General features: G+C 36.8%; 1 protein-coding gene across 1 annotated transcript in view; it reads left to right on the top strand.

Moving 5' to 3' along the window:
* The first annotated feature begins 1,219 nt into the window (after positions 1–1,219).
* mrps18a (mitochondrial ribosomal protein S18A) overlaps positions 1,220–26,759 on the top strand; it is a 47,033-nt gene continuing 21,493 nt past the window's right edge. The window contains exons 1-3 of the mRNA XM_088624788.1: positions 1,220–1,405; positions 3,839–3,870; positions 8,177–8,281. Coding sequence (XP_088480914.1) covers positions 1,252–1,405; positions 3,839–3,870; positions 8,177–8,281 — 291 coding nt within the window. The 5' untranslated portion in view covers positions 1,220–1,251. The remainder of the gene's footprint in view (positions 1,406–3,838; positions 3,871–8,176; positions 8,282–26,759) is intronic.

Raw genomic sequence — 26,759 nt, 5'->3', positions numbered from 1 at the left:
AAATAATTTGGTTCTGATATTACTGGGTTTATGAAAGTAAATGGAACTATCAGCTACTATTTTCATTTTACTTTGTTCTCACATATTAGACATATCTAATAATAATGAAAGTATTACACAAAAATGTCTTAACACCAAAATCAAATTAACCTGTTTCTGATGTTATCTCAATGGTAATAAAATAGTTTTTTCTTATCATACCATTTGCATTTCTAACAATGGAGGAAGCTAAGCAAGTATAATAATGAATTACCCTATATCATACTGTAGCGCTTTCAGGTTCAGCTGGGTACGTGCCCTCACCGCTGCCACCTCAGGTCAGCCCCCCACCACCACCGCTGGGGGCTCGAACCCGGGCCTCCAGCATCACTCAACAGGGAACCAGTTCAGCTGAGCTAAAGGGAGATCTCCCGTCAGCCTTACGGCTGAGGTCCCTGCTATTCACAGGAAAGGGCAGTGACGTCACCGTGCTGGCAAGCCAGCTCTCACAACCTGTAATGTCGGCCATATGCGTTACACTATACAGACAAGATACGGAAGGTGTCAAAATTCTCCAACCATCCTACTGGGAAGCAAAAACAGTGTGTGGGGTTAGTCTCATCTATTCTACTAATGTTAATCTGTAGGTAATGGCGCTGACTGGTTTAATATGGTCAAAATATTCACTGAATTTGAAATATTCACTAAAATTGAAGAATCAAAGTAGGACACAGAAACCCCTGAGCTTAATGTAGTGCATAAATGCACAATTAACAATGGGATAGCAGAGGGATAATGAGAGACTTTATAGTAATTTCTTTCATATATATGTTTCACAGTGATGTGAAATATATACAGTGGTGCTTGAAAGTTTGTGAATTATGTAGAATTTTCTGAAGTTCTGCATAAATTTGACCTAAAATTTGATCAGTTCTTCATCTAAGTCATAAAAATAGATAAAGAGAACACTAGCAACACGCAGTTTAACAGCGGAGATCCCATTCAGCAGTTTCATACTAAATGCATTGATTTTAAAGTACAAATTTGTTCAAGTTACAATAATTTAGAAATGCAGTTAATACAGTTAAAAACAAAAGGAAGTAAACCTCGCTAAAATCAAAGGGAAATAAACCTATTTAATCATTTCAAGAAATTAACAGTTTATTTTTATTTTTATTGGAGTCCGCATTTATCCATCTACTGCTCTCAATCTGCTCAGCGCGGAAGCGGAAACGCAAGTCTTGCCTGTGACAGCAGAAGGTCAGCGGCAAGATGGCAGCGCGCAGCATGTTGAGGTCTGTGTATCTGTCTGCTATAGGTTTTCAGCATCTCGCTATAAATTATCAACAAAAGATTTTCCAAAAGTTTACTGGGACTCCAATATTATCTGTTTTGGGGAGCTGTCCGAGCAGAGGCATCAGAGAAGGTAAGTTCTACTCGATGAATTCTGTGTAAAAATTGAGCCTTATGGTGAATGCATGGAAGTTAAAACGGCAGTATAAAGATATTTTGAACTACTTGATTTTTAGATCTTATTAAATTGGGTTTTCATTGTCTTAATTTAATTGCACGACACCAAAAGATCTTATACAAAGTTAGTGGATTTTTTTGGGGGGGTTAAATGGAGTTATATTACATATCACGTGTAATTTCTGCATACTTAAAAAAAATACTATAAAAATCTCCCTGCCGTACTGAAAGAAATACGGAATGATACTAGCAACATGTTAAAATAAACACAGCACATGTTTTTTATCTACTTTTTTTGTATTATACTCTCATTTGACCAAAAAAGCTGACCTGTTTATTCGACAGTTTATACTAAGAGTTTTAAATACGTTCTTCGAAAGTAGCCTTTTTATTTGTTCCCATTGTTATCTGCTATCTGCTGCCTCTGTTTGAAGATGATTTGGTTTCATGTACAGTATTGTTGTGTTCTAGACTTTGTCAGTCTTGTTTTTACAATTTGCACAGACTTTATGACGTGTATTGGGGACGCTTCCTAAACTTGACCTTCTTTGGGAAGCCTATGGATGGGTTGATCTTAATTACACTGTTTGACACTTTTCACTCCCATCACTTTTATCCTGGTTGCAACCCACTTATTGATAGTTTGGGTCAAAGTTTTTGCTTGTGTGAAAGTACAATTGTTCAGTGGGACATGGCTATAAGTAGTGTAGGAATAATCACTATCACTTCTCACTGTGACCCTCACCCGAATAAGCAGATTTCAGAATGGTTATATGGATTCATTTACTGGACACTGCAGAGAATAAAAATGTATACCATCTGGGAGAAGTAAAAACATCTCTTACTATAAATATTGTCATTGCAGGGCAGTATAATTAATATTTATTGTTATATTTGTTAAAATAAAAATGCAGTTCATCACCCTTCTGGACAGTGGCATCAGAGTCCAGTGTCATTCTTGTATAGTGTCATCAAAGGCAACCAGATACTCCTCAAATCTGACTTTTTTGTTGTTCCTTTGATTTATATTGATAGAAATTGCTTATTTACTTGAAATTTATCATTAATTCCATTCTCAAACAAAAAAAAATACTGAGCTTTTATATTGCAGCTGCAATCTGACACATTGTTGTAAAATAACTATTCAGATTGTACTCTTTGACCACAACAGTGTTCCCCCTAAAAAGCAGACATTGTTTTAGCAGTCTGCATTTTTGTCATATAGGTAAATATGTGTGGTTTTAGTAATGGCATTCTTGAATAACTTACAACTCAAAATAACAGGCACAGTCCTGGGTGAGAGTCTGGGGAGTTATTGTATCTCTGGCTATAATTACAACTAGGTGGTGCTGACATGTTGCCACCTGACCTTTGCCACACAAGCAAGAGATGAGCCTAAATTCCCATCTCCATCCTTCTGAACCTTTAAGTGCTGCATCATTGTCAGATAGTGGAAGAGATGATGTGTCCAGTTTACCCAGTCTCCAGGTGGCACCCTGAGAGCCAAAGACTTAAAACACATGTTAGCAGCAAGATGCAGAGTTTACTCAGCTGGGAGGCAGGGCAAGGACGGGAACAGATGGGTCTTTGGCTGTATGGTAGACGCTGATCATGCCCAACACCCAATGTTGGCGGACTGTTCACATTGCCTGCAGATGGCAGAGCCCATCCCAATGGCAGTGGTAAGCTAGTACAGTACGAAGCCATGAAATAGCTGAAGAAAAGAGGTGGTGTCTGGTGAGCCCACCTCAGATTTGGCCTGCAACTAGCAGTTGACTTTGGGGGCAGACTTGGGAGGTGTTTTAAAGGCCGATGTGAAGCTGTGGCAGAACCAGTGAAGCTGTGGCAGAACCAGTGCCCTGAATGGAGGACAAAAAGAATGAAAAAAGGAATATTGGGATCCGGGTCCCTATTTACAAACATTTTTCAGAGACTGTAATAAGCTACCCATCCATATTGCCCCTTCTTCTTTCAAGAAGTGGTGGATGAGATCTGTGGATCTGGGAGCTACTAGCTACCAAAATGAGCTAGATGGGCTGGATAGCTTCCTTTTGTTTTATTTCTTCTTACATTATCAAATAACGCAATATTCAGTTTTCATGACTACAATACTGTGTATGTATGAGAAAGTTTAGATTTTATGTATACAGACTGTTTTCTTAATTTGTTATATAAAATGCTAACAGTGATTTGTTCCATTCAGAAAATGATCCATCAACGGCAAAAAAAAAACAATTGGCCCAGAATAGGTGTTGTTAACTGTAGGTTCTTAATGTTAATTTTGTTTTTATCTAATTTGTTATTTTTTCTTGTTAAGCGATGTTATTATGCAATCAAAATATTTTTAACGCAGCAGCTCATGTTTCTTTTTTAACTTTATTTTTTGCAGTGGTGGAGAAAAAAGATGGCAAAACAACCATAGTAAGTAACTATTTAAATTGCACACATTTATAACATCTGAGCAGTGACATTTTTGCATTGTTCATTGCTGTACTAACATATACTGTGTCTTAGTACATTGCATAGTGCATAACCGAGCACCCAATTTTATTAAAATTAACACTCATGTGGACTTTATGCCTTAATGCCTCACAGTTCTATGTTCAGAAGAATAAAAATAAGTGATTTTTTACCAGAATAATTTAATGTTTACCAGAATACTATAAACCAAGAGATCATACTGTATGAGAGATCAAAGATGTCAGACAAAGAATATAATAACATCTTTTTTGTTGTAATCTGATGTACAGGCAAATTGCAGTTTGCATATGATTTAAGGTAAAGGTCAGTTGCCTGGGTAAATTACATCAAGATTTCATTTGGTAAATACATTGATTTTTGTTGTTGTTGCTTAAGTCATTGATTAAATTATCTCTGAATCTCTCTAATCATATTTTGAAATAATCAAAACCAGATTGCTTTGCTTTTTCCTTAGCCAATGTTATTAATATAATAATGTGTTGTATCTGTTTTTTTTTCCTTTGACAGAAATGTCATGTTTGCTTAGCTGCCTCCAGCTAATGCAGTTTTACACCTTTGCCTTTTAAAAGTCTTTCAGCAAGTTTCTGAAGGGCAGGCTAAGCTTTCTGTCTCACAGCAATGAGAGAAATTCATGGGTTTTCGATGGCACTTGTACCCGTAAACATCTTTTTGTTGAGGTCTCCCATTCCAGCACTAAACAGGCCCAATTTTGCTTAGATATGCTGAGCTTTACTGTTGAACTACAGGTACTTTGAATGACAGGTCCTTTAGGAAATGAAGTTGTGAAATCTTTGAGGATGATAGTCATTGAAACAAATGGAAGTGTTGTTGAGCTGCTTCACTTAACTTAATCTGTCTGAACTGTTAGACAATCATTCCGAGCTGATTATAAATATTAAAAACATAAAATATGTATGTTCTTTGTCTCTATGTGTGTCTGTAGACCGTGACTGGTAGATCAGTTGAAGATGGGTGGTACATTTTGTATGTTTTGTAGCGTTTAATTTATTAGTTGATTGAGTTTAGAAAGTGTTCTGTCGTGGTTTTAAGGAACAGTTCTAAAGGAATCTGGTTGTCTTTTGTTTCTATGTAGCTAGTATGGCCCAGTATAGCCAGAGACCTTTTTGTCTTGCGCATTGATGTTAAGTTTGAATGCTTAGTGTTTCATGGTGTAGCAACGCGGCAGTGGGAGGAGCCGCAGAGAGCACCGGTATGAGTCTCCATCTGAGGGTGAGGTTAGCGAGAACCGAAAAGAAAACAAAACAAAAGGCAAAAAATACAAAAATTGCCCCGTTATGTAGACCGGCGACCAGGCTGGACTAACAGGGTCCAGCCTGGAAAAAGAACCCCACTTGGTGGTGGGAACCAGACTGGATTTGCCCTATTTGGCGGGGTCCACTCTGGGAGAGCAGGCAGGGAGTGCAAGACCGAAAATAAAAACTAATTGTGGAGAAAGGTAAGCCTGTCCCGGTATCGATCCAGGATGAAATAGGCTAAAAGTAAAAGAAAAGAAGAAAAACGGGATCGGGTACAGTCCCTTCTGGGACTGCCGGTGTATGGATCATATCCTTCCTGGTGTTGCCATGCTCGTCCTCTTCTGGGGGGTGCCTTTAAAGAGCCCTCACAGCTGCAGCACATCTTTGATTGGTGCGTGCAGCTGTGATTCCAAAGGTCTGCTCCTCCAGAGTTCTGCCTCCACACTGAACACGCCCCTCGCGTGTAGTGTCACAATGGGCAAAGGTCTCTAAGGACTATACTGAAGTGAGAGTTTTCTACAGCTCAAATCTCAAAAATCTGTTTTTAACTGAGGATTTAGGAGGGGCCACATCTGGAAAAATTCATATTGCTATATGGCTAAAAGCCCTGAGGCAAAGTATAATGTAATGCTAAGAGTATATAGCAGTAGTTATTTTAAATAAATGTGGTTTAACACAGGGCTTGTAAGTTAAAAGTATTCACATTCTCTGCCAGTGCAGAATGGTTACATATTTAGAAATTGCAGTGCTTCTCAAAAACCATTGGGTATTGGTCTCTGTTACAGTGGGCGCTACTTTAATTTTGGTATGTAAGTTGTATTCTTTGACACGCTCAGCTCCATAAAGCTGAAATATATCCAGAAAACCAAGTCTGCCTTGAAATTCTGGTTGCATGTCTTGTGGATTTCCTGAGTTGGCATTCCAAGCTTATGAGTCCTGTCCTTCTATTTACTAAAATCTGCTGTCTATTGATTTGTGTCTTAAAAAGTCAAATATTAAAAAAAAGAACTTCAGCTCAGCTTGCTTATAACTAAGATCTCTGTATAAATTAGTGTGTCCTCTGCCCCTATGTCCTTTAAAGTGCATTGTCTCATTTAAATTGTCTAGTGTTGTGTAGTGTTGATATAGAGATACAGGGGCTATCAAAAATATTCGCCTCCTTGGACTTTATTTACATTTTATTGTGTTACAATATAGAATCATAATATATTTAACTGGGAGTTATTTTTCTGTTGATGACAGAAAACACTCTTTAATGTCAAAGTGGAAGCAAATTTCGACATATCCTCCTAAATTAATTATAAATATAAAGTGGAAAATATGATTGCATTAGTATTTCACCCCCTTTGAGAGGTATAGACACATTTGGCAGAAATGACAGCCATAAGTCCTCTTGAATAAGTGTCTTCCAGCTTTGCACATTTGGACACTGTAGTTTTAACCCATTCCTTTTTTTAGGATTGCTCAGACTCTCTCAGGTTGAATGGAAAATATTAGTGAACAGATATTGTCAACTCTTGCTACAGATTCTTGATTTGACTGGACCCCTCCAGATCATAGTCTTTATTTCTTTTAAGACCACTCCAGTGTGGCTTTGGCTGTATGTTAAGAGTGCAGCAGGTTTTCCTCCAGGATTTCTCTGTACTTTGCTGCATCGATTTTCCCCTCTGTCTTCACAAGTATTCCAGGCCCTGATGCAGTGAAGCTTCCCTATAGAACGATACTGCCACCACCATGCTTTACAGTAGGGATAGTGTTCTCAGGATAATATTCACTGTTATGCTTGCACCAAGCATAGCAATTACCGTTGAGGCCAAAAAGGTCAATTTTGGTCTCGTCAGACCATAGGATCTTCTTCCATTTGGTCTCAGAGTCCCCCACATGCCTTCTGGCAAAGTACAGTTGAGATTTGATGTGAGTTATTTTTCATTTTCCCATGAAGCCAAAATTTGTTAGGCACTCAGGCACTTGTCGTATGCACAGTTTGTCCCATCTCACGAATCCACGAAAGACTAATTCCTTTAGAGTTGTCTCAGGCACAGTGCGCTTCTTGCCTGGGAATTCAGTTTTTGAAGACACCCTGTTCTTCACAGTTGTGGCTTGTGGCTTATTTTCTGCATTTCGTTATAATGGACTTTACTGTGTGTTGGGATATATGTAATGCCTTGAAAATTTTCTTATACCTTTCTCCTGATTGGTTCTTTTCAATAACCTTATCCCAGATTTACTTTGAAAGTTTGTCTTCATGTTGCAGTTTTTGTTTGGAACTGTCCTAATCAACTGTGGGACCTCACAGATATTGGTCTTTTATCCTGAACTCACCTGAAACACCCTAATTTCACACAGGTGGACTGCATTCAACAAATTATGTGACCTCTAAAGACATTTGCTTGCATCAGTGTCTATTTAGGTATTTCATAGTAAAAGGAGTGACTTATATTCTGTTTTATATTTATAATTATTTTAGGAGGATCTGTAGAATTTCACAGTAAATTGTGAAAAAGTCCAAGGGGGCTGAATATGTTTTGATTTAAAACTGTTATTAGTTTTAAAATTATCACTTCTCTTCCTGTGTTTCCATGTGTATTCAAACATGTATTTTATCCTTAATTTTAATCTGAATTTTAATTTGACTAAATTGCACAATTTCATGTAGAGTCTGGAATGCACATAGTAAGTAATTTTACTATAAGGAATTCCACAGTAAGGAATCTGTTCCCTCTGTCATAAAACCTAAGTGGAATATGGTTTAAGCATAGCTTCAATCAGTGCTTTAAAAATGTGTTAAATGTGGTCAATCATACTGAGACATGATGCCAGTAGCTCTTGATATTTTTAACAAAATATTTTTCTTTTTAAAAGAAAAAAACGTACATCAGTATTCCTCTTGTAATGAACTTCAGATATTATAATGCATGTATATCTCAGGGTATATTACCATGGAAATCTAGCTTGATATCTAATTGTATTCTTATGATTTGGTTTTCCAGATAGAAGGAAAGTTAGTTGCTACTCAACCTCAGCCTGAACCACCAAACCCTTCTGGGCAGTGTCCAATCTGCCGTTGGAACCTGAAGCACAAGTATAATTACACAGTAAGTATTGACTGACATAATTGTAAATGTTTACTGTACAGACTGTTACATAAAAGGACAGTTGTTAATCTTCTAGAATTACAATTACAGTCATTGATAAGAATCAGGCTAATGTCGATTTTTCCTGTGCCAGTTTATAATGATTACAATCTCCTAACATTTATCAAGAGAAATAACAAAGTCAAATGTGATTTTTGTTTCATTTATGAAATAATTTATGGTGATCAAATAATGTACCAATTGTTTGTCAAGTAATACTTTAACAAAGAAATAATTATCAAAAATGCTAATGCTATTCTAACAAGCTGAAGACTACAATTAGTGTTATTTAGAATGAGAGCTAGATTCCACTTTCCTAGAAAGACCACTTTCCTAGTAAACAGAGCAATAGAGCTTCCCTTTCTTAGTCTAAAATTGATTATTGATATAATTACCTTCACAAACAGAGAGCACCACTGTTGTCAATACAGTTATTAAAAGCCAAATACAAACTGAGTTCAGTAGGGCTGGTGTCGAAACACTATGTTTCAATAAGGCATTCTTTCTCAGGTCTGCTTTTTAAAATATCCAAGAATAAAAACTTGTGCAATGACTTTTAAAGGAAATTTGCTTGGTGGATTAAAGGAAATTATTGTTTGTAATTTTAAAGATGCACTCTCAGTCTGAAATGTATGTTCTCTATGAAAAGTTCAGGTTTGTAGAAATGTAGTAATCATACTGTATTGATAGTGGACTTGAATTCCTGATGGCTTTTTGAACATATCCAGACCCCTGTCTTTATTCTCCTGTTCTTTGTACCTCTACTCCTTTAACCTTTTGCTTAATGTTTATACTATGAAATGTTTCAGAAATAGTATTAATCTTTTCCTTCAAAGTTAGGTGCCAGGATGTCTTGTTTGAACGTAATTTGTCACTATTACATATTAAGGCTTCACTTTTTATGCCAAATTGTGTTGATAATGTTTTGTTTAAACAAACTAGATTTCCAGCACTAAAGTTTCAGGAACACATTATTTTAATGTTTCTATATAATGGATTCATGATCCATTCATAACTGATACACAACACATTATAATCACATACATAAAGCTATAAAGGCACATGCAAATGACATAGCTTGTGTATAATAGGTCATGACATTTGTTTTAGCATCGTTCAAGTGCTTACAATGTGTGAGACAAAACAAATGTCATGACTAGATATATAGCATTCAGATATATTAGGAAGAACAGTGGTCCCAGTACAGATCCCTGTCAAAGTCCACTTATTACTTCACCCCAATTTGAAGATTAATATCTTATATGTACTCTGTGTATTAATCAAATTAAAAATTCAGACACATTTAAATTTAAATGAACTGAGGGGCTATGTATATATTTTTTCCATTTGATGTGTATTTACAGGGGATGCAGCAACTTGTGTTGTAATAAAAAGTGCCCAACATGGTTGTAGACAGTTAAGGGAACTATGGACAGGGAGGCTATCATCATTGCCATTAAATGATTGGTGGGTCCAGGAAAAAAATTGTTTAATGAACTTGGGAATAGAGCGTGGGAACTTGGTTGTTAAGGTGAAAGAGGAAAGCAAATAGAATGCAGTCCTGTATGTGGGACTTCCTCATGAGGAAGCAGCCATATCACCCTGCAACTCACAACTGGCAACCCACTGAAGCTAAGCAGATGTGAGCCTGGTCAGTACCTGGAAGGGAGACCTCATGGGGAAAAACTAAGGTTGTTGCTGGAAGAGATGTTAGTGGGGCCAGCAGGGGACGCTCACCCTGCAGTCCATGTGGGTCCTAATGCCCCAGTATAGTGACGGATTGAGATGTAAAACCGAGGTCCTGACTCTCTGTGGTCATTAAAAATCCCAGGGCATTTCTCAAAAAGAGTAGGGATGTAACCCCATGTCCTGGCCAAATTTCCCATTGGCCCTTACCAATCATGGCCTCCTAATAATCTCCCTCTCTGAACTGGCTTCATCACTCTGCTCTTCTCCCCACTGATAGCTGATGTGTGGTGAGCGTTCTGGCGCAGTATGGCTGCCTTTGCATCATCCAGGTGGATGCTGCACATTGGTGGTGGAGGGGGGTCCCCATGACCTGTAAAGCACTTTGAGTGGAGTGTCCAGATGTATAAGTGTAAGCAATTATTATGATGATGATGATGAGGCTGAGTTTGTGAGGGCTGTTTTTTGTCTTGGATAAGGGTCCTATCAATGCAAAATAAAAATAATTTTACAGAGTTGGTTTTCAAATTTGGTGTCACTTCATAAATGAAGTCCAAGGAGCTGCAAATGACTGAGAATAAAAGATTTTTATTATGATTGGAATGGAAGGAGATGTGTGTCTCAAAGGGTTTATAATACACAGAAGTCTTAAATCCCAGATAGAGTGACTTATATCCAGATAAAGAACATAGATGAAAGATATGTTCTTTAAATTGTTCGTATATAGTATTAATATAAATGTAATATAAATTAATATAAATATTAACAATTTATTGAATTTGATGGATGGATGTTGCTGTTGTGATGCAGAAATTATTGTAGTTGGTGGGTGGACTAGGTTGTATTGTCTTTGTACAGTTTCTTTGTATACATTTCCAATATTAATTAACTTGATCCTATATATTTTCATGAATCATTTTCTTTCACTTATCAGTACCTTCATTTTGATCACTGCAATTTAGGAGAGGGAACTGGAGTTCTACGGCATAGAGCTTTATTGTGAGTGCTTGTGTTTTAAACTATGAAACCTCATGGTGCTGGTCACAAAAACTGAGCTCTTTGACTCTGTACTGTAGAATACAAAAAGCAGTCTTGACACAATGTAGGCATTTTAAACCCTTGTGTTGGGATTCGTTTAATTACAGTGGGGTACATATAAATTAAGTCTTGTTTGGGAGCCAACTAAACATTAAAGTACACTACCAGGGACTTCTTGGTTTTTGCTCCGAGACTCGATCCCTGCCTCCTAACCCTGACAAATATAGATTTTCTTCCTTTTCCATTCAGACACAATCTGCTCTTGTGACGACCAAAGGCTTCTTTTCAGCTCGCTTTTCAACCTGATCTTTTTCCAGGCTCTCTGTCTGGCTGTCCTGGCCTCACCATAACCCTTGGACAGCAAAAGATTATGGAGCTGTACATGTTTTATACACCCCGGTTGACCTTTGCCCCCTGTCATACTGTCAGCTGGGTGAGGGGAGTTGCAGACCTGTAGTCCATTACTGTCTCTCTCAGCTCATTTATGGTGTCTCTGCCCATCAAAGTGTCACACAGCATAAACCATTTTCAATATGTATCCAAAGGTGAAATAAAAATGTTACAAATTGTTTACAATGTAGTGAATAAAAATGATTTCCTCCTGTAACAAAACATTAAAAAAATACATTAAAACCAAATCATTTCTCTGTAAAACCTTTTGAACCCTTTTATAAAAACTTATCATGCATTTACATAAAAACTTATCTTGCATTAGGTGCTAATGATCTCCTCATGACAGCTGGTGCAAATGCACTTAATTTTCTTAGATCTCAGTACTGCATTTCTTTAAGTAAATGATAACATTTTACTTGGTATGACGGTGTTAAGTATCTGTATTACGTGATGTGATTTAAATGTTACCTTGCTGAGCTTTAAAATTTCACTTCTCTTGGTTGTTTTAATTCTAAGGTTGGTTGATTGGTTACATCTTGTCTTCCAGAGAGGTCATTCCCGGTCTCTCTGCTATTCTGTATCTGTTTTCCTTTTTTTAAATACTCAATTTACATGTTCAGAATAACCATCAATCCATTTTCTATACTACTTTATCCAGTATCTGGTCATGGGAAGAGACAGTGACTAAACTGGCAAGCAATGAGAGCAGACAAACGCACACTCACACCTGAGCCAGTTTTCCCAAAGGCAATTAACCTACCAGTATGACTTTGAACTTTGGGAGGAAACTGGAGCACCCACAGGAAACCCATGAAAATGCAGGGAGAATGTACAAACACCATGCGTATAGCACCCAAGAACCAGAATTACCATTTCAATGCAAATTCTATGTCCATACAAAACTTGAAGCTAAAATTGGTGTTTCAGGACTCTCTGATTGCATTCTGGATATATCAGTTAAAGACTTAAATCCTGGATTGACACCGGAACTGTAGGATCAGAAAAACATGTTTTTACAAAATTGTATTGATTTACATGATTTTATTTTTCCATCTGCAAATATTCCTAAATTGTCACCGTGGCTGAAAAGCCAATCGATGAGTTTGTTTTATTAAGGATTGGTATTAAAATCATTATTACATATAAGGCTCTATATGACACTGCTATTGTCTGTCCATCATATATTTTCTCCCTTCCACATGATAATAATAATAATTGCTTACACTTATATAGCGCTTTTCTGGACACTCCACTCAAAGCGCTTTACAGGTAATGGGACTCCCCTCCGCCACTACCAATGTGCAGCATCCACCTGGATGATGCGACGGCAGCCATAGTGCGCCAGAACGCTCACCACACATCAGCTATGATCATTTATTCAGGTGAAACTGTTGTACTGTGCGCATCTTCAGTTGGGTCTGCTAGGCCCAATGCTTCTTCTGGTTCTTGTCCAAGCAAATTCAATCCAATTCAGACCAATACTTCATTGCCAGAAATGTTGATTGAAATTTGCTTTAGTGCAGCCCAGATAAAACCAACAAAAACACATATTAAGCTTACACATACAACATATTGAGGTGCCTAATTATCTCTAGAATGGTTGGAACTGGATGGAACTGAACAGTACTCCCAAAGGTGACCACTCTCTGAATCATAGTTCTATAGAAGTATGTAATTTCTTCCTGCATTTCTTCTTTACTCCCTCAACTGTCGTTAGGAGTATATCCTCTGATTGGCTTTCTTCATGATGAGGCTGGTACAGATGCAGCCATTCAAAATGGGTGAGGTATTTCGCGGCATACCCCGGTGGGCGTGTCACAGTATCACGCGGTATCACGCATTTCACGTGTGTCACGTGACTAACTATCCGGCGTCGGCTTGTAAAACCGCCAGGGGGAGCTTAACCTCTCATGTACAGCATTTGAGCCTTTAATTTTGAACTGTGTATTACAGCATGTTAATCATCAGTCATTAAAATGTTGGTATATATTATGAAAGCAAGATTGCTCAGTTGGACAGAAGTACACAACCTACCTTTATCAGAAATATTTATGCATCAAAGCCTTTACTGAAGATATTACTAATAGTATTAATAATGGATGACTTTGGACAAGCTGTATACTCAAAGTATAATTTCTTTAGCACATTTGTACAAGCACTTGGAATCTGTCCAAGCCATACTTTGTCAGGCATTTTGTTTTACTTCAACGGGGCATAAAAACTTCCTTGCTTTTAACAGGGCGTTTCATAATTTCTAGCTACGAAAATGATTTAAAATGCGACACCTATCATTCAACTAGAGCTTAAAATATCACAAGGAAAAATACACACCGGTATTCCATTTCTCCCTAAACATTGTAAGCTTCGAAGTCTTTAACTAACGTGATACCGGAGTCAACAAGCATACTTTTAGAATTTGATTAAAAGGGAATATAATATGGAATCGCGTATCTAAAGAATTTAATAACGGTATGATTATATCCGTGTACTGCGGCAGGACTGTGTAAGGCTGTTTCGCCTACCTGAACATGCGAGCTGTCTTGTAGCCTACTGGTCTAGGTGCGTGACTTCCAACTGGTAGGTTGTGTGTTCGAATCCAGCTGGTGCTGGACTTTTATTTTAACAAACATTTCTTCGAAAAAATAGGTAAGCGATATTATGGACAATCAATTGACTTTTATATTTCAAAATATCGCAACATGATCGATATTTGCGATATTTTGAATATATCTTCCCTTCTGACAGTGGTTCCTGCTTCTATTGTGTGTGTGTGTGCAACAGTAAATTTTTATAGAGAAATGGAGGCGGGACAGTATGCGTTACAATATAAACATTTATATTGATTTAAATCGTGTTCTGATTTAAATCGCAAACGCGTGTTTAATTATGTGTTTTTTAATCATGATCAGGCTAATGCATTTCTACATTTTCTGTATGAACCAGCTTAGAGGTTCATACAGAAAGACAGCTTGTGTTTAAATTGAGTGTAAGGTAATTTATGCTTCTAAAGTCATGGTCAGTATTGTTGTACTGTGCTGTACTGTGTCACATTATTTTATAGCGTTTTTATTGCGTTATTAAATCCGGTGGCGCTGTGTTAGTTTCCTGACTCACATTATTTAAACTGCGACACTGATCATTCATCTCTAAATAAACTTTATTTTATATAGCATTTTAAGCGAATAGGTAATTAGATTGCTCATAAACCTAATCACTTTTTCTTCATAAACACAGCGTGATTGCTCTCTGAAAATGCTTTTCCTTTATTTTTAAAGTAGGCTCAGATTTCAACTATAGATCGTATTATTATAAACTTTCTTGGAAAAATGTATTTTATGTAAACCATGTTTGCTATTAATTCATTTAGGGCTAAAATACGTTCATTGTCTTCTAATCGAGTCGAGTTGACATTTGGAAGCCTGCCACACCCGGACCGTTAACGCATTAGCACGTCAAAGCCCATTGAGCCAGTATTGGCTTTAGTATCCCCCCCTTCTCCCCTCAATTCAATTCAATTCAAGGTGTTTTATTTACATGACAGATGGGTACAAGCAGTGTTGGGTACTGTATGTATATTGTAACGCTTACGGCAGACAGGCACTGTGTAGGAGCCGACGCACCAGAGCAGCGCCTGCAATTTTTATATTTATAACTTAGTTTTTAAAATTAGTCAAGCAATACGAAGCATCTCCTTTTACTTAGTGCCTGAGCATACTGCAACGCGTGTGAAGCCCATAAACGATATTAATTTTGGAACTTAAACATACAGTATATGGCTGGTCTCGGTACTTTAAAGAAAACATACACACCAGTATTCCATTTCTCCCTAAACATTTTAAGCATCGAAGTCTTTAACTAACGCGATACCGGAGTCAACAAGCATACTTTTAGAATTTGATTAAAAGGGAATATAATATGGAATCGCGTATCTACAGAATTTAAAGACCAGACAATCGCAAACTCGTTTTCAATAAAATTATTTTATTCATTCAGCAGTTTGTGAGAGGGACATCCAGCAGGGAGAGACACACACACCGGTTTTCATTGACAACATTGTTTTTTTTTCAATTCCTCTTGTCTAACAGGAATGTTTTGTTTGTGGACAGACTGTTAGACAAGAGGAAAAGACTGCCTCCTCCTACGAAGCATTTCGTTGATCCGATCACGAATTCTTTTCCAGTCGTACGCAGCAAGGGTTGAGAATCTCCGATTCACCATCGTACTAATGGTTTCCCGGAGATTGGGTTAAAAAAAAACAAAAAACATACTAACAACTGTGCCATCCTACTCCTTAGTTAATACATTTTATTATTCATAAACAGTTAACATTGTTAGCAAAATATTTTGAATTATATTTAACCCTATTTTTTCTTTAGTTTTGTATTTAACTTATTATATGATAGTCAGACTTAATGTATATTTGAACAATGAAAATATATTTTTACAAGATTTTACATTAAGCACTTAAAATTAATATGGTTAATAATAGTAAACTGTAACATGCTGTAACAAGATCGGTTACAAGAAGAAAATGCTTTCAGAGAAAATGTTTCAACCAAACTTATTCCCACACACCCCGCCCCCACTACCATTAGAATATACACAAACATTTTAGCGTTTCATTCTGAGCAGAAGACCCTCACACCTGAAGAGTGCTGGCTGTGACGAATTAAACCGGTTTTACAGGTTTCAATCACAGACCATGTGACATGGGACTCAGTAAACTACAGTAACACCGTATTTGATAACGCTTTAAAAACGCTATAAAATAATGTGACTTGGCACAGAACAAGTTTACAACACAGTACAAAGATAAATGCTGACCATGACTTTAGAAGCATAAATTGCCTTACACTCAATTTAAACACAAGCTGTCTTTAGCCCTCTAAGCTGGTTCATACAGAAATGTAGAGATCTAGGCTCAGAACACACAGCTTCATTAGCGAATACATATGCAGGACAACTAGAGAAGACGTTTTACAGAGGGTGGATTTTTAGAAACATCCCATCAGACATCCCATCATATTCACAACGTGAAATCTAGAAAATAATATTACGTAACCAAAATCCGCAATATGGAAACAGAACCTGTGTAATTGTTGATAGATGATGTACTCGTAACATTTTTTCAAGACGAACTACAACATTTAAAAAATGACTTGTATGTACTTGATATCTCTAATCAATCCACGGGTCCCAGCACAAAACGAAAGTAAAACGCATACCGTTTCTCGCTTCTTATTGCTCAAAAGTAATTTGACCGTATGAAATGCATAATATAAACCTAGAAACATATACGTGAGCAGTACTTAAGCACTGTAGTATCGGTGTTAAGACATACCTCTCAAATACTGTAAATCAAGTTAAAAATATCTCAAGACCGATTCTGGTCGTAATGAAACCATGCAAGGGAGTTTTTATGTCCGTTGCAGTTCTTTTGCAACATGAATATAATTATATCGTTATTAATTTCTTGAGATACGCGATTCCATATTATATTCCCTTTTAATCAAATTCTAAAAGTATGCTTGTTGACTCCGGTATCACGTTAGTTAAAGACTTCGAAGCTTACAATGTTTAGGGAGAAATGGAATACCGGTGTGTATTTTTTTCTTTAAAGTACCGAGACCAGCCATATACTGTATGTTTATGTTAAGATTTCCCTTCAGTGGTAAAATTAGATATGAATATTCAATACTTAAACGGGCACAGTTAAGACATTAAATATACATGTACATATTGTATACAGTACAGTTTGCATACGGTAATATGTTTATGTTACGCGATTAAAAAATAAATAAAACTGGAAGGTCCAGCACCACCATTATGTTTATATGGTTGTTTTTGTTGGTTGGTTGTTATTATGGTTATTAATAATTCGATCTATAGTTGTAATCTGAGCCTAAATAAAAAGAAAAAGCAAGTGATTAGGTTTATGAGCAATCTAATTACTTATTCGTTTAAAACGCTATATAAAATAAAGTTTATTATTAATTTGCTGGACAGAGCGGTGAACATTATTATGCATAAGACAAAGATAACGATCCTGATCAGTTTAGAAATCTGTGTACGCTGTAAGGTTTTTACTTCTTAAACTTTTAAAATACACGTTTAGAATTGAAAGAAATTCTCTTCCTGGTATAGCAAACCAGCACGTCTTTTTTCTCCAATCAGAGGGGTGTCAGATGGTGTCAGCCAATCACCATTCTGCGTTGGGTAGCAACGGGTGACTGTTCTCAGGCGGAAGATGTAAACAGCTTAATGTTCGTGTTAAATATTTTTTTTTAATTAAAATTCATTCTATACAGCAATCGCATATTTGGGTACCGTTTCATAAAACTTTCATGCTTAAAATGTTTAGGGAGAAATGGAAGACTGGTGTGTATTTTTTCTTTAAACTACCAAGACCAGCCATACACAGTACAGTTTACATACATACAGTAATGTTTTAAATTAATATCGTTTATGACCTTCAGATGCGTTATGCTCCTCTTCTTTTTATGCTCAGCTACTAAAATTTCCCTTTAGTGGTAAAATCCATATAAATATTCAAAACTAAGCGGATTAAAATGTGCACAGTAAAGACATTAAATGATTCAATCTTTGCACTACCAACCAATGCACCACGAGTGCCCCTGTCGGTCATTTTGGCCAGCCAATCACTTGCCCTGCGGTATGCTCCGGTGCCCCGCGGTGGCTTGTGGGTAGGTTACCATACCGCGGGTTTTTACCGCGCATTTTGAATGGCTGCATCTGTATTAACTTCCCACTTCAGTGATTGACAGATGGTCATGCCAAGAAACCTGAAGGAGTCCAGTCTGTTTACCAGCTGGCCATTAACGACAACTGGTGGCGGATCACCACCAGCTCTGCAAACGTCTACCACCAACTCTTTGGTCTTTACTAGAGTTGAGCTATATAATTATACTCATTACAACACTTGGCCAGTGCACTGACCTCATGTCTATATGCTGTTTCATCATTTGTAAATCTGCTAATGTTGTCTCATCTACCAATTTTATTTTCACTGTAACATCCTAACTCCCTGCTTAATCACAGATTGTTATTACCAATAACAATCACTGTCTTAGACAAAGTGCACTCATTGTCAGAAACTTTATCAAAGAGCTAAATGTATAAGTATATTCATCTAGGTCACAACATGCCTCCCTAAAAACAGTCCAGTCAGTATTATCCAAACAATCATTTTACATGGCCACAGCTGAGGAAGACCATGGTTTCATAGTCCTGAATAATGGTTTGGTGGATTTCGATTTTTGGCAATATTTAGGAATGAGAAAGATCACATTGTGATCAGACTGACCAAAGAAGACACATGCTACAACATGAAGTACACCGGTAATAGTAATAGAAGAGTCTCTATGTTTGGTAAGCAAGACTGCGAGACAGATTTAGTATACTAACACCACCTCAGGTTCACATAAAAACAGACTCCTCCGCCCCTCCTTCTGGGTGAGTCTTGGTGTAGGGAGAAGTCCCGCTGGTGTAGAGCTGAATCTGGTACTGTTGAGTCATGTCTCAGTGAAACACATCATCGAGCAATCACCAGCACCTCATCTGGAGCAGATGAGAGTAGGCAGCTCCTGCTTGTTAGCCAGGGAACATACATTGGACAGGGTCAAACTAGGCAGTGGTGAGCGGCGTTTTCATAGCCAAAGATGTAGTAGAATGCCAGCCCATTTCCCCCACTTCCTGGGCTGATGTTTTATGTTTCTGGTAGTAGCTGTGTGATACACGTAAACCACACTTGCTCTGTTGTGATCCAGTTTTGATAGTGTTGCTTCCAATCTACCTACTGCTCTGGGCAACTAAAGTAAAAAATCTGATGAAAAGTAGTACTCCCTTCTTTAGGTATAACGTATTGAAAATAAAGCTCTTCAGTGTGTCTGTTTAAAGTTTGGCTAAAGTTTAGTCATTCTTTGGGTGTGATGTAATATACGAGGATTGAAATTTTCATGCAATCCATATTCTATATACAGAATCATTAAACAGGTTTGGAAAGGTGCGGGAATGGTAGCACAGTAAAACTAGTAAAGGAGTAAAAGATTATTTTGAAACCCGTAGTTGCTCTAGCGTTGTCTGTCAAGATCTGAATAGCCTGTTCTTATAACCAGTTGTAGGATCTTTACAAAGCCACACAATGCTTTTTGTGCACAGAATGCCTTCACTACTCTTCTCCATATGCACATAGCTGCAAATTCAGTGCAGCATGCCAGATTATTTCTCTAGAATCCCTAGAATCCCTAGACGGTTTTTATGTGAAAACCCTGGGAACAAGTTGTGTCTGGAGCTGGAACAAAGACTTTAGTAATTGTATTCAAGTACTGTTCAGTGAGTTATGGTTTCATTTACAGCAAGAATCCCCTTTACAGTAAAGACTGAAATATTGCCCACTATTCGAAAGTGATTTCACATTGTTCCCACACTACCGAAACAGATCCGTATCTCTGCTCTCTGGAACATAAAAATGCAGTATCAATGTTTTTAACTCCCTAATGTCTTTTTAAAAAGAAGATTATGATATTTTTGTAAACATAACTTTAAATAATTATAGAAACATGGAAAAAGTTTTTAACTCAACAAAAATTCACTTAGTTGTTCACATTCTCCACAGCAAAACAACTTAGTGCTTTTAGATAGTGTTGACAATGTAAAGGACTTTGGCTAATGAAATACTGATTGTTGATTGAAATGTAAAATGGGAAGACTTGTTATTTTAGATTCTTGATCTGAATTTGCAGCAAACAGTTTTTTTACTCAAAAAGATTAAATTAGCTTAAGCAAACATTATTGCTTCTGTAAACATGATATACTGTATGGTCAGTAATATAAAGAAAAACAATCTGTTCAGTTTCTTTTTTTATGGGAAGGTGAATAGGGTAGCAGTAAAAGAACCTTTGAAAGATGTTTTTATAACATGCAGCACACTGTGCATATGGTAGGGTATCAACAGTGAAACATGAACCAGAAGATACAAGTGGAAATCACTACTGGGGAAGTACATTTAAAACTGAGAACAGGAGGTACTTTTGTTTTACACAAATTATTGTGGGAATCTGGAACTAGCTACCCAGTCATGTTGTCAAAGGATCCCTGGCTTTTTTCAAGACACAGCTGAATGAGATCCTTGGACCAACAAGCAATTTTGGGCTCCTCTGATTTCTATCCTTTCTTGTGTTTTTTTAAATTTTAACTAGAAATAAGAAACACTTTAAACAATTGCCTTCATGCTGTCTGCATCCCATCCACCCCTGGTATGTGGTGTGCAAGCATCTTGAAGCCATACTTCTCAAGTATAACATAATATTGACATTTTTGGAGTTCTGCCAACATGGTGTTGCTGACCCCTCTCATGTTCCAGCTATGTGAAAGTGAAAAGATTATCTTTATGGCAATTATGCCCCCTTATTATTTACACCTATAATTAAGACATGTGAATATTTGTATTGGACCTGTACAATTAGGAGTTAGATACCCAGGCAGGCACATAAAGGGTTCTGCACCCCCCCCCCCTTCTACCTGTACTAACCCATTAATTGTAAATCATTTGATCACACATCCTGGTAGGTCACTCTGTATTCTATTGTTCCAGAATCTAATTGAAAAGTCACGGCAGCTATTTTGGAATTTTCCAGTTCCCGATGTGTAAGCTCTGCTTTGTGAAAGAGTATAAACGGACAGTATGCAAATCTATTAAAAATTATAATCCATAATTATTATTAGTTGCTTTAGTATAAGTGGTTTCATTTTCCTGAATTACAATAAATATTGTCAGAAACAGATGGCTTGTTGGTTTTAACTTTAAGATCTTAATCCCTCTAATATGATACTTCAGTTTCACCTATTAAAAAGGTCTTCCAGAGGGGCATTGTTGCCATCTGTAACGTTAAGCATGTTATTAAATGAACTTCTGTAAACATCGTATAAATTAATTACGTAAGACATTTCCTTTTCATCTTCAGTAACTCCATCATTATCCCAAGCTCTAGACCGCCTACATCATTGTTCATTTGTTTTGTTGAACCACGGGTATTTAAATTTGAGTATTCATAATAGGTATTTTGATATCCTAAAATATCCTGTTTTGTATGATCTTTTTGCCTTCTGATCGTAGTTCTTTGTTACTTTTCCTTTTATGTGAACATTACAATACAGTTTTTCACATAAAGGTCTTCTAAATCTACTGAAAAGATTTAGATTGAACAGAAATTATAAAGACTGTTTTAAAGAAACTGACTTGGATATGTTTTTTTAATCATTTAATAGTGAACTTCAGATGCGCTTGTGCATGTTCATTAAAACTTTTTAATGTTTCCTCTTTTAAGCACATAATCATAAACTTAGTATATAATAGCAAAGATCTTTTCCCTTTCTTGGCAATCATTTTATAGGTTTTTATTTTTCCTCTTTCCCTAATGAAACATAAGACTCACACTTAATAAAGGGGAACCTTCTCGGATCAGGCAAAATAAAAAGCGACAGTAGATTTACTTTATACAAAACTTTATCTTTGTATAAAATCTTGTTTCCTCATGTTTGTATCATACCACCAGAAATTCTAACCATCAGATCGATCCCCAAATAGGGATATTTCTTGTTCACATTTAGTACAGTTGCTGCTAAATGACTGTAATATGTGTATTTCACTGTGGCAAAAAGGGATCTGGACAGACTTAAAAGGTTTGCTGGCACTGCATTGGGAGTCTCTGCTTTCCTTCTGGTACCTCTTGATCCTGCTCTATTTTTATGTAATTTATATGGACGTTTAGACTGCTGATATCCATGAGGCTAGGGAACAGGACAGTGCAGGCTTAAAGTTTTGCTGTTGATGCAGTAAAAGCCTTGTTGCATGGGGGTTCCATTGCAGCTGTTTCACTACCTTTTGCCCATTGTCTGCCAGGTTAGATTGCGGCTCACTGGCACTCTACTGGCACCCAGTATTGAACTTAGTTGTTGTTATTGAAAATAAAAGGAAGAATTCTGGCTATGGGACTAAATTACGTATAAAAAACATTGTGCAAAGATCAACTACAGATGCAGCCATTCAAAGTGAGCGGTACAGACACGTGCCGCAGGTAATTGGCTGCAGTGTCGCGTATCATGACGTAAGATGACGCGGGGTACCGCGGTGCGTGATTGGTTGACCGACAGGGGCACTCGTGGTCCGTTGGTCTGTCGTAGAAAGACTTACTGTACAGTAAACGTCTTTACTGTGCCCGTTGTAGATATTGAATTTTACCACTGAAGGGAAATCTTAGTAGCTGAGCATAAAAAGAATAGGAGCATACTGTAACGCGTGTGAAGGCCATAAACGATATTAATTTTGGAACATAAACATACAGTACTGTATATAGCTGGTCTTGGTACTTTAAAAAAAAAATACACACCAGTATTCCATTTCTCCCTAAACATTTTAAGCATCGAAGTCTTTAACTAAAGAGATACCGGAGTCAACAAGCATACTTTTAGAATTTGATTAATAGGGAATATAATATGGAATCGCGTATCTAAAGAATTTAATAACGGTATGATTATATTCGTGTACTGCGACAGGGCTGTGTAGGGCTGTTTCGCCTCCCTGTTCATGCGAGTTGTCTTGTAGCCTACTGGTCTACGTGCCTGACTAACAACGCACAGGTTGTGTGTTCAAATCCAGCTGGTGCTGGACTTTTCTTTTAACAAACATTTCTTCGAAAAAATAGAATAGCGATATTATGGACAATCAATTGACTTTTATATTTCAAAATATCACAACATGATCGATTTTAAGTCATTTTTGATAACAATGAATAGCCACCTTCTTCCCTTCTGACAGCGGTTCCTGCTTCTATTGTGTGTGTGTGTGCAATAGAGTAAAGTTTTATAGAGAAATGGAGGCTGGACAGTATGCGTTACAATATAAACATTTATATTGATTAAAATCGTGTTCTGATTTAAATCGCAAACGCGTGTTTAATTATGTGTTTTTTAATCATAATCAGGCTAATGCATTTCTACATTCTCTGTATGAACCAGCTTAGAGGTTCATACAGAAAGACAGCTTGTGTTTAAATTGAGTGTAAGGTAATTTATGCTTCTAAAGTCATGGTCAGCATTTATTATTGTACTGTGCTGTAAACTTGTTCTGTGCCTAGTCACATTATTTTATAGCGTTTTTATTGCGTTATTAAATCCGGTGGCGCTGTGTGTTAGTTTCCTGACTCCCAAGTCACATGGTCTGTGATTGAATCCCATGGAACTATGACTTTATTTTTTAACAAACATTTCTTTGAAAAAATGAAACGTTTCCCTTGGTCAGAGATTAAATAAAACCTCACTCGCACCAAACAAATTTATATTTCTAAATATCACAACATGATCGAATTTAAGTCTTTTTAATAACAATGAATAGTCACCTATGCGTTACAAAATAAACATTTATTTTGATTTAAATCGTAAACGCGTGTTTAAATATATGTGTTTAAAAGCGATATACTGTATAAAAGCGCTGATTCTTATGGAGTGTGTTCCGCCGGGGATTCAAAAAAAAATCTTTTTTAATCGCGTATCTATGTTACATTATAATTTGGGTGTCTCCTCTTGCCAGAAAGCTCTAAATTGCAACGTAAATTGTAAAAATGCACTTGGAATCTGTCCAAGCCCTCCTACGAAAATTATTTAAACTGCGACTGATCATTCATCTCTAAATAAACTTTATTTTATATAGTGTTTTAAGCGAATAGGTAATTAGATTGCTCATAAACCTAATCACTTTTTCTACATAAACACAGCGTGATTGCTCTCTGAAAATGCTTTTCCTTTCTATTTAGGCTCACATTTCAACTATAGATCATATTATTATAAACTTTCTTGGAAAAATGTATTTTATGTAAACCATGTTTGCTATTAATTCATTTAGGGCTAAAATACATTCATTGTCTTCCAATCGAGTCGAGTTGACATTGGAAGCTTGCCACTCCCGGGACTGTTAAACCAACGCATTAGCATGTTAAAGCGATTCTTTTGAGGAGCCCAGCTACCACTTAACACTGTACTTCCTACTTTGAAAATACCTGTGAAACCGGTTTAATTCGTCACAGCCAGCACTCCGGCAGAGAGGGGGTTGAGTAAAGTAGAAGCAGGCGAAATTTCCAGCGAAAGACACCTCCCCCCCCTCAAAAACCTAGTAAGCAGTAATGCTTTAAGTTGAAAATCGAGGTAGATTTTGAGGATGATAAAGAGGATAAACTGGGATGGGAGGAGGGTTTGGTTTTGCATAAGGGGCGGGATTATGATAATTGGAGGAATTTGCAAGAGTATAATTGTTTGATATATTTGATTTTGTATTGTGGTCGTTATCTATGTTTTTGGTTGGTATTATGTTTATATGGTTGTTTTTGTTGGTTGGTTGTTATTATGGTTATTAATAATACGATCTATAGTTGAAATCTGAGCCTAAATAAAAAGAAAAAGCAAGTGATTAGGTTTATGAGCAATCTTATTACTTATTTGTTTAAAACGCTATATAAAATAAAGTTTATTATCAATTTGCTAGACAGAGCGGTGAACATTATTATGCATAAGACAAAGATAACGAAATCTGTGTACGCTGTAAGGTTTTTACTTCTTAAACTTTTAAAATACACGTTTCGAACAGAAAGAAATCCTCTTCCTGGTACAGTACTGTATGTATAGCAAACCAGCACGTCTTTTTTCTCCAATCAGAGGGGTGTCAGATGGTGTCAGCCAATCACCATTCTGAAGCCCTACCATAATCTCTGGTATGGGGAGACCCCAGAATTCTGTCCCATAGTTTAGACAGATGATAGATACTTTTATTGATCCCGTGAGGGAAATAAAGTAAATCATTTTCATTTTAGGAAATTATTAAACGCTCGGTTAAAAGCAAAGGAGATTGTCTGTTATAGTGGACATAAAAACAAGAGTTCGCTGGCATTATATCCTAGAAGACACAGACCAGGAGAATGCCCGCAGCGTAAAAGAAAATGCCAGATGAACTGGGCATTTGCCCAGCGTAGTTATAGTGGACATAAAAACAAGAGTTCGCTGGCATTATATAATTATACGAATTACACGAATATAATTATATCTTATTAATTTCTTGAGATACGCGATTCTTTTAATACAGTCTTTGCTGTGCTCTAGAGGATCCTTGTGATATTTCGAGCTCTTGGTGAATGATAAGTGTCGCAGTTTAAATCATTTTCGTAGTTAGAAATTATGGAACGCTCTGTTAAAAGCAAGGGAGTTTTTATGCCCGTTGAAGTAAAACAAAATGCCTGACAAAGTATGGCTTGGACAGATTCCAAGTGCTTGTACAAAAGTGCTAAAGAAATTATACTTTGAGTATACAGCTTGTCCAAAGTCATCCATTATTAATACTATTAGTAATATCTTCGGTAAAGGCTTTGATGCATAAATATTTCTGATAAAGGTAGGTTGTGTACTTTTGTCCAACTGACCAATCTTGCTTTCATAAAATATACCAACATTTTAATGACTGATGATTAACATGCTGTAATACACAGTTCAAAATTAAAGGCTCAAATGCTGTACATGAGAGGTTAAGCTCCCCCTGGCGGTTTTACAAGGTGACGCCGGATAGTTTCCGGCAGAGCGTCAAATGACGCGTGATTAACCACGTGACACTACGTGACACTACGTGACACCACGTGACGCCACGTGACGCCACGTGACACCGCGTGACACTGCGTGATACTGCGACACGCCCACCGGGGTATGCCGCGAAATACCTCACCCATTTTGAATGGCTGCATCTGTACTTTGTATTGTCTACAGGGTCAATCAAAAGGTTAATAGATGTTCTGGATTTGTTCTAAAGGACTTTAGGGACACTGCAACATAAGTATTGTTAATCTTTTTGAATTTTATTTTTGACCTCACATATAGCGTTTTAAGAGCTAAATGATAAAAAATGTATTTTTAATTAAGTGGTGGGCTATTGAATTCTTGTTTGTGGCCTTTCTTAACCTAATGTTTTCATAATCGTCTTGCAGCATTTCTTTCATAGTCCATCTTCCCAATAGTGTGACAGGATGGAAATATTCAAATGCCTGCAGATAAATATATACTGGGTGTGTTTCTCGTCTAAATTGGATTAGAAGTAATAATTTTATTACAAGATGCTAGATTGTGAGTATGACTTAGACATACAGTAAGAGTAAATGATATGTTTACCACATAAAATGATTATTGCTTGGCATAAAACTGTAATGTAAGTGTCTTTATTCCAAATTATTAAAAAAAACTATAATATGCCTTTTTTGCTAGATGCAGTCTA

This window comes from Lepisosteus platostomus, chromosome 3 (assembly GCF_059453375.1).
Source record: "Lepisosteus platostomus isolate fLepPlt1 chromosome 3, fLepPlt1.hap1, whole genome shotgun sequence".
In the NCBI taxonomy this organism is placed as follows: domain Eukaryota; kingdom Metazoa; phylum Chordata; class Actinopteri; order Semionotiformes; family Lepisosteidae; genus Lepisosteus; species Lepisosteus platostomus.
Note: the sequence above shows the minus strand (reverse complement) of the source record. Positions and strands in the feature narration are given on the sequence as shown.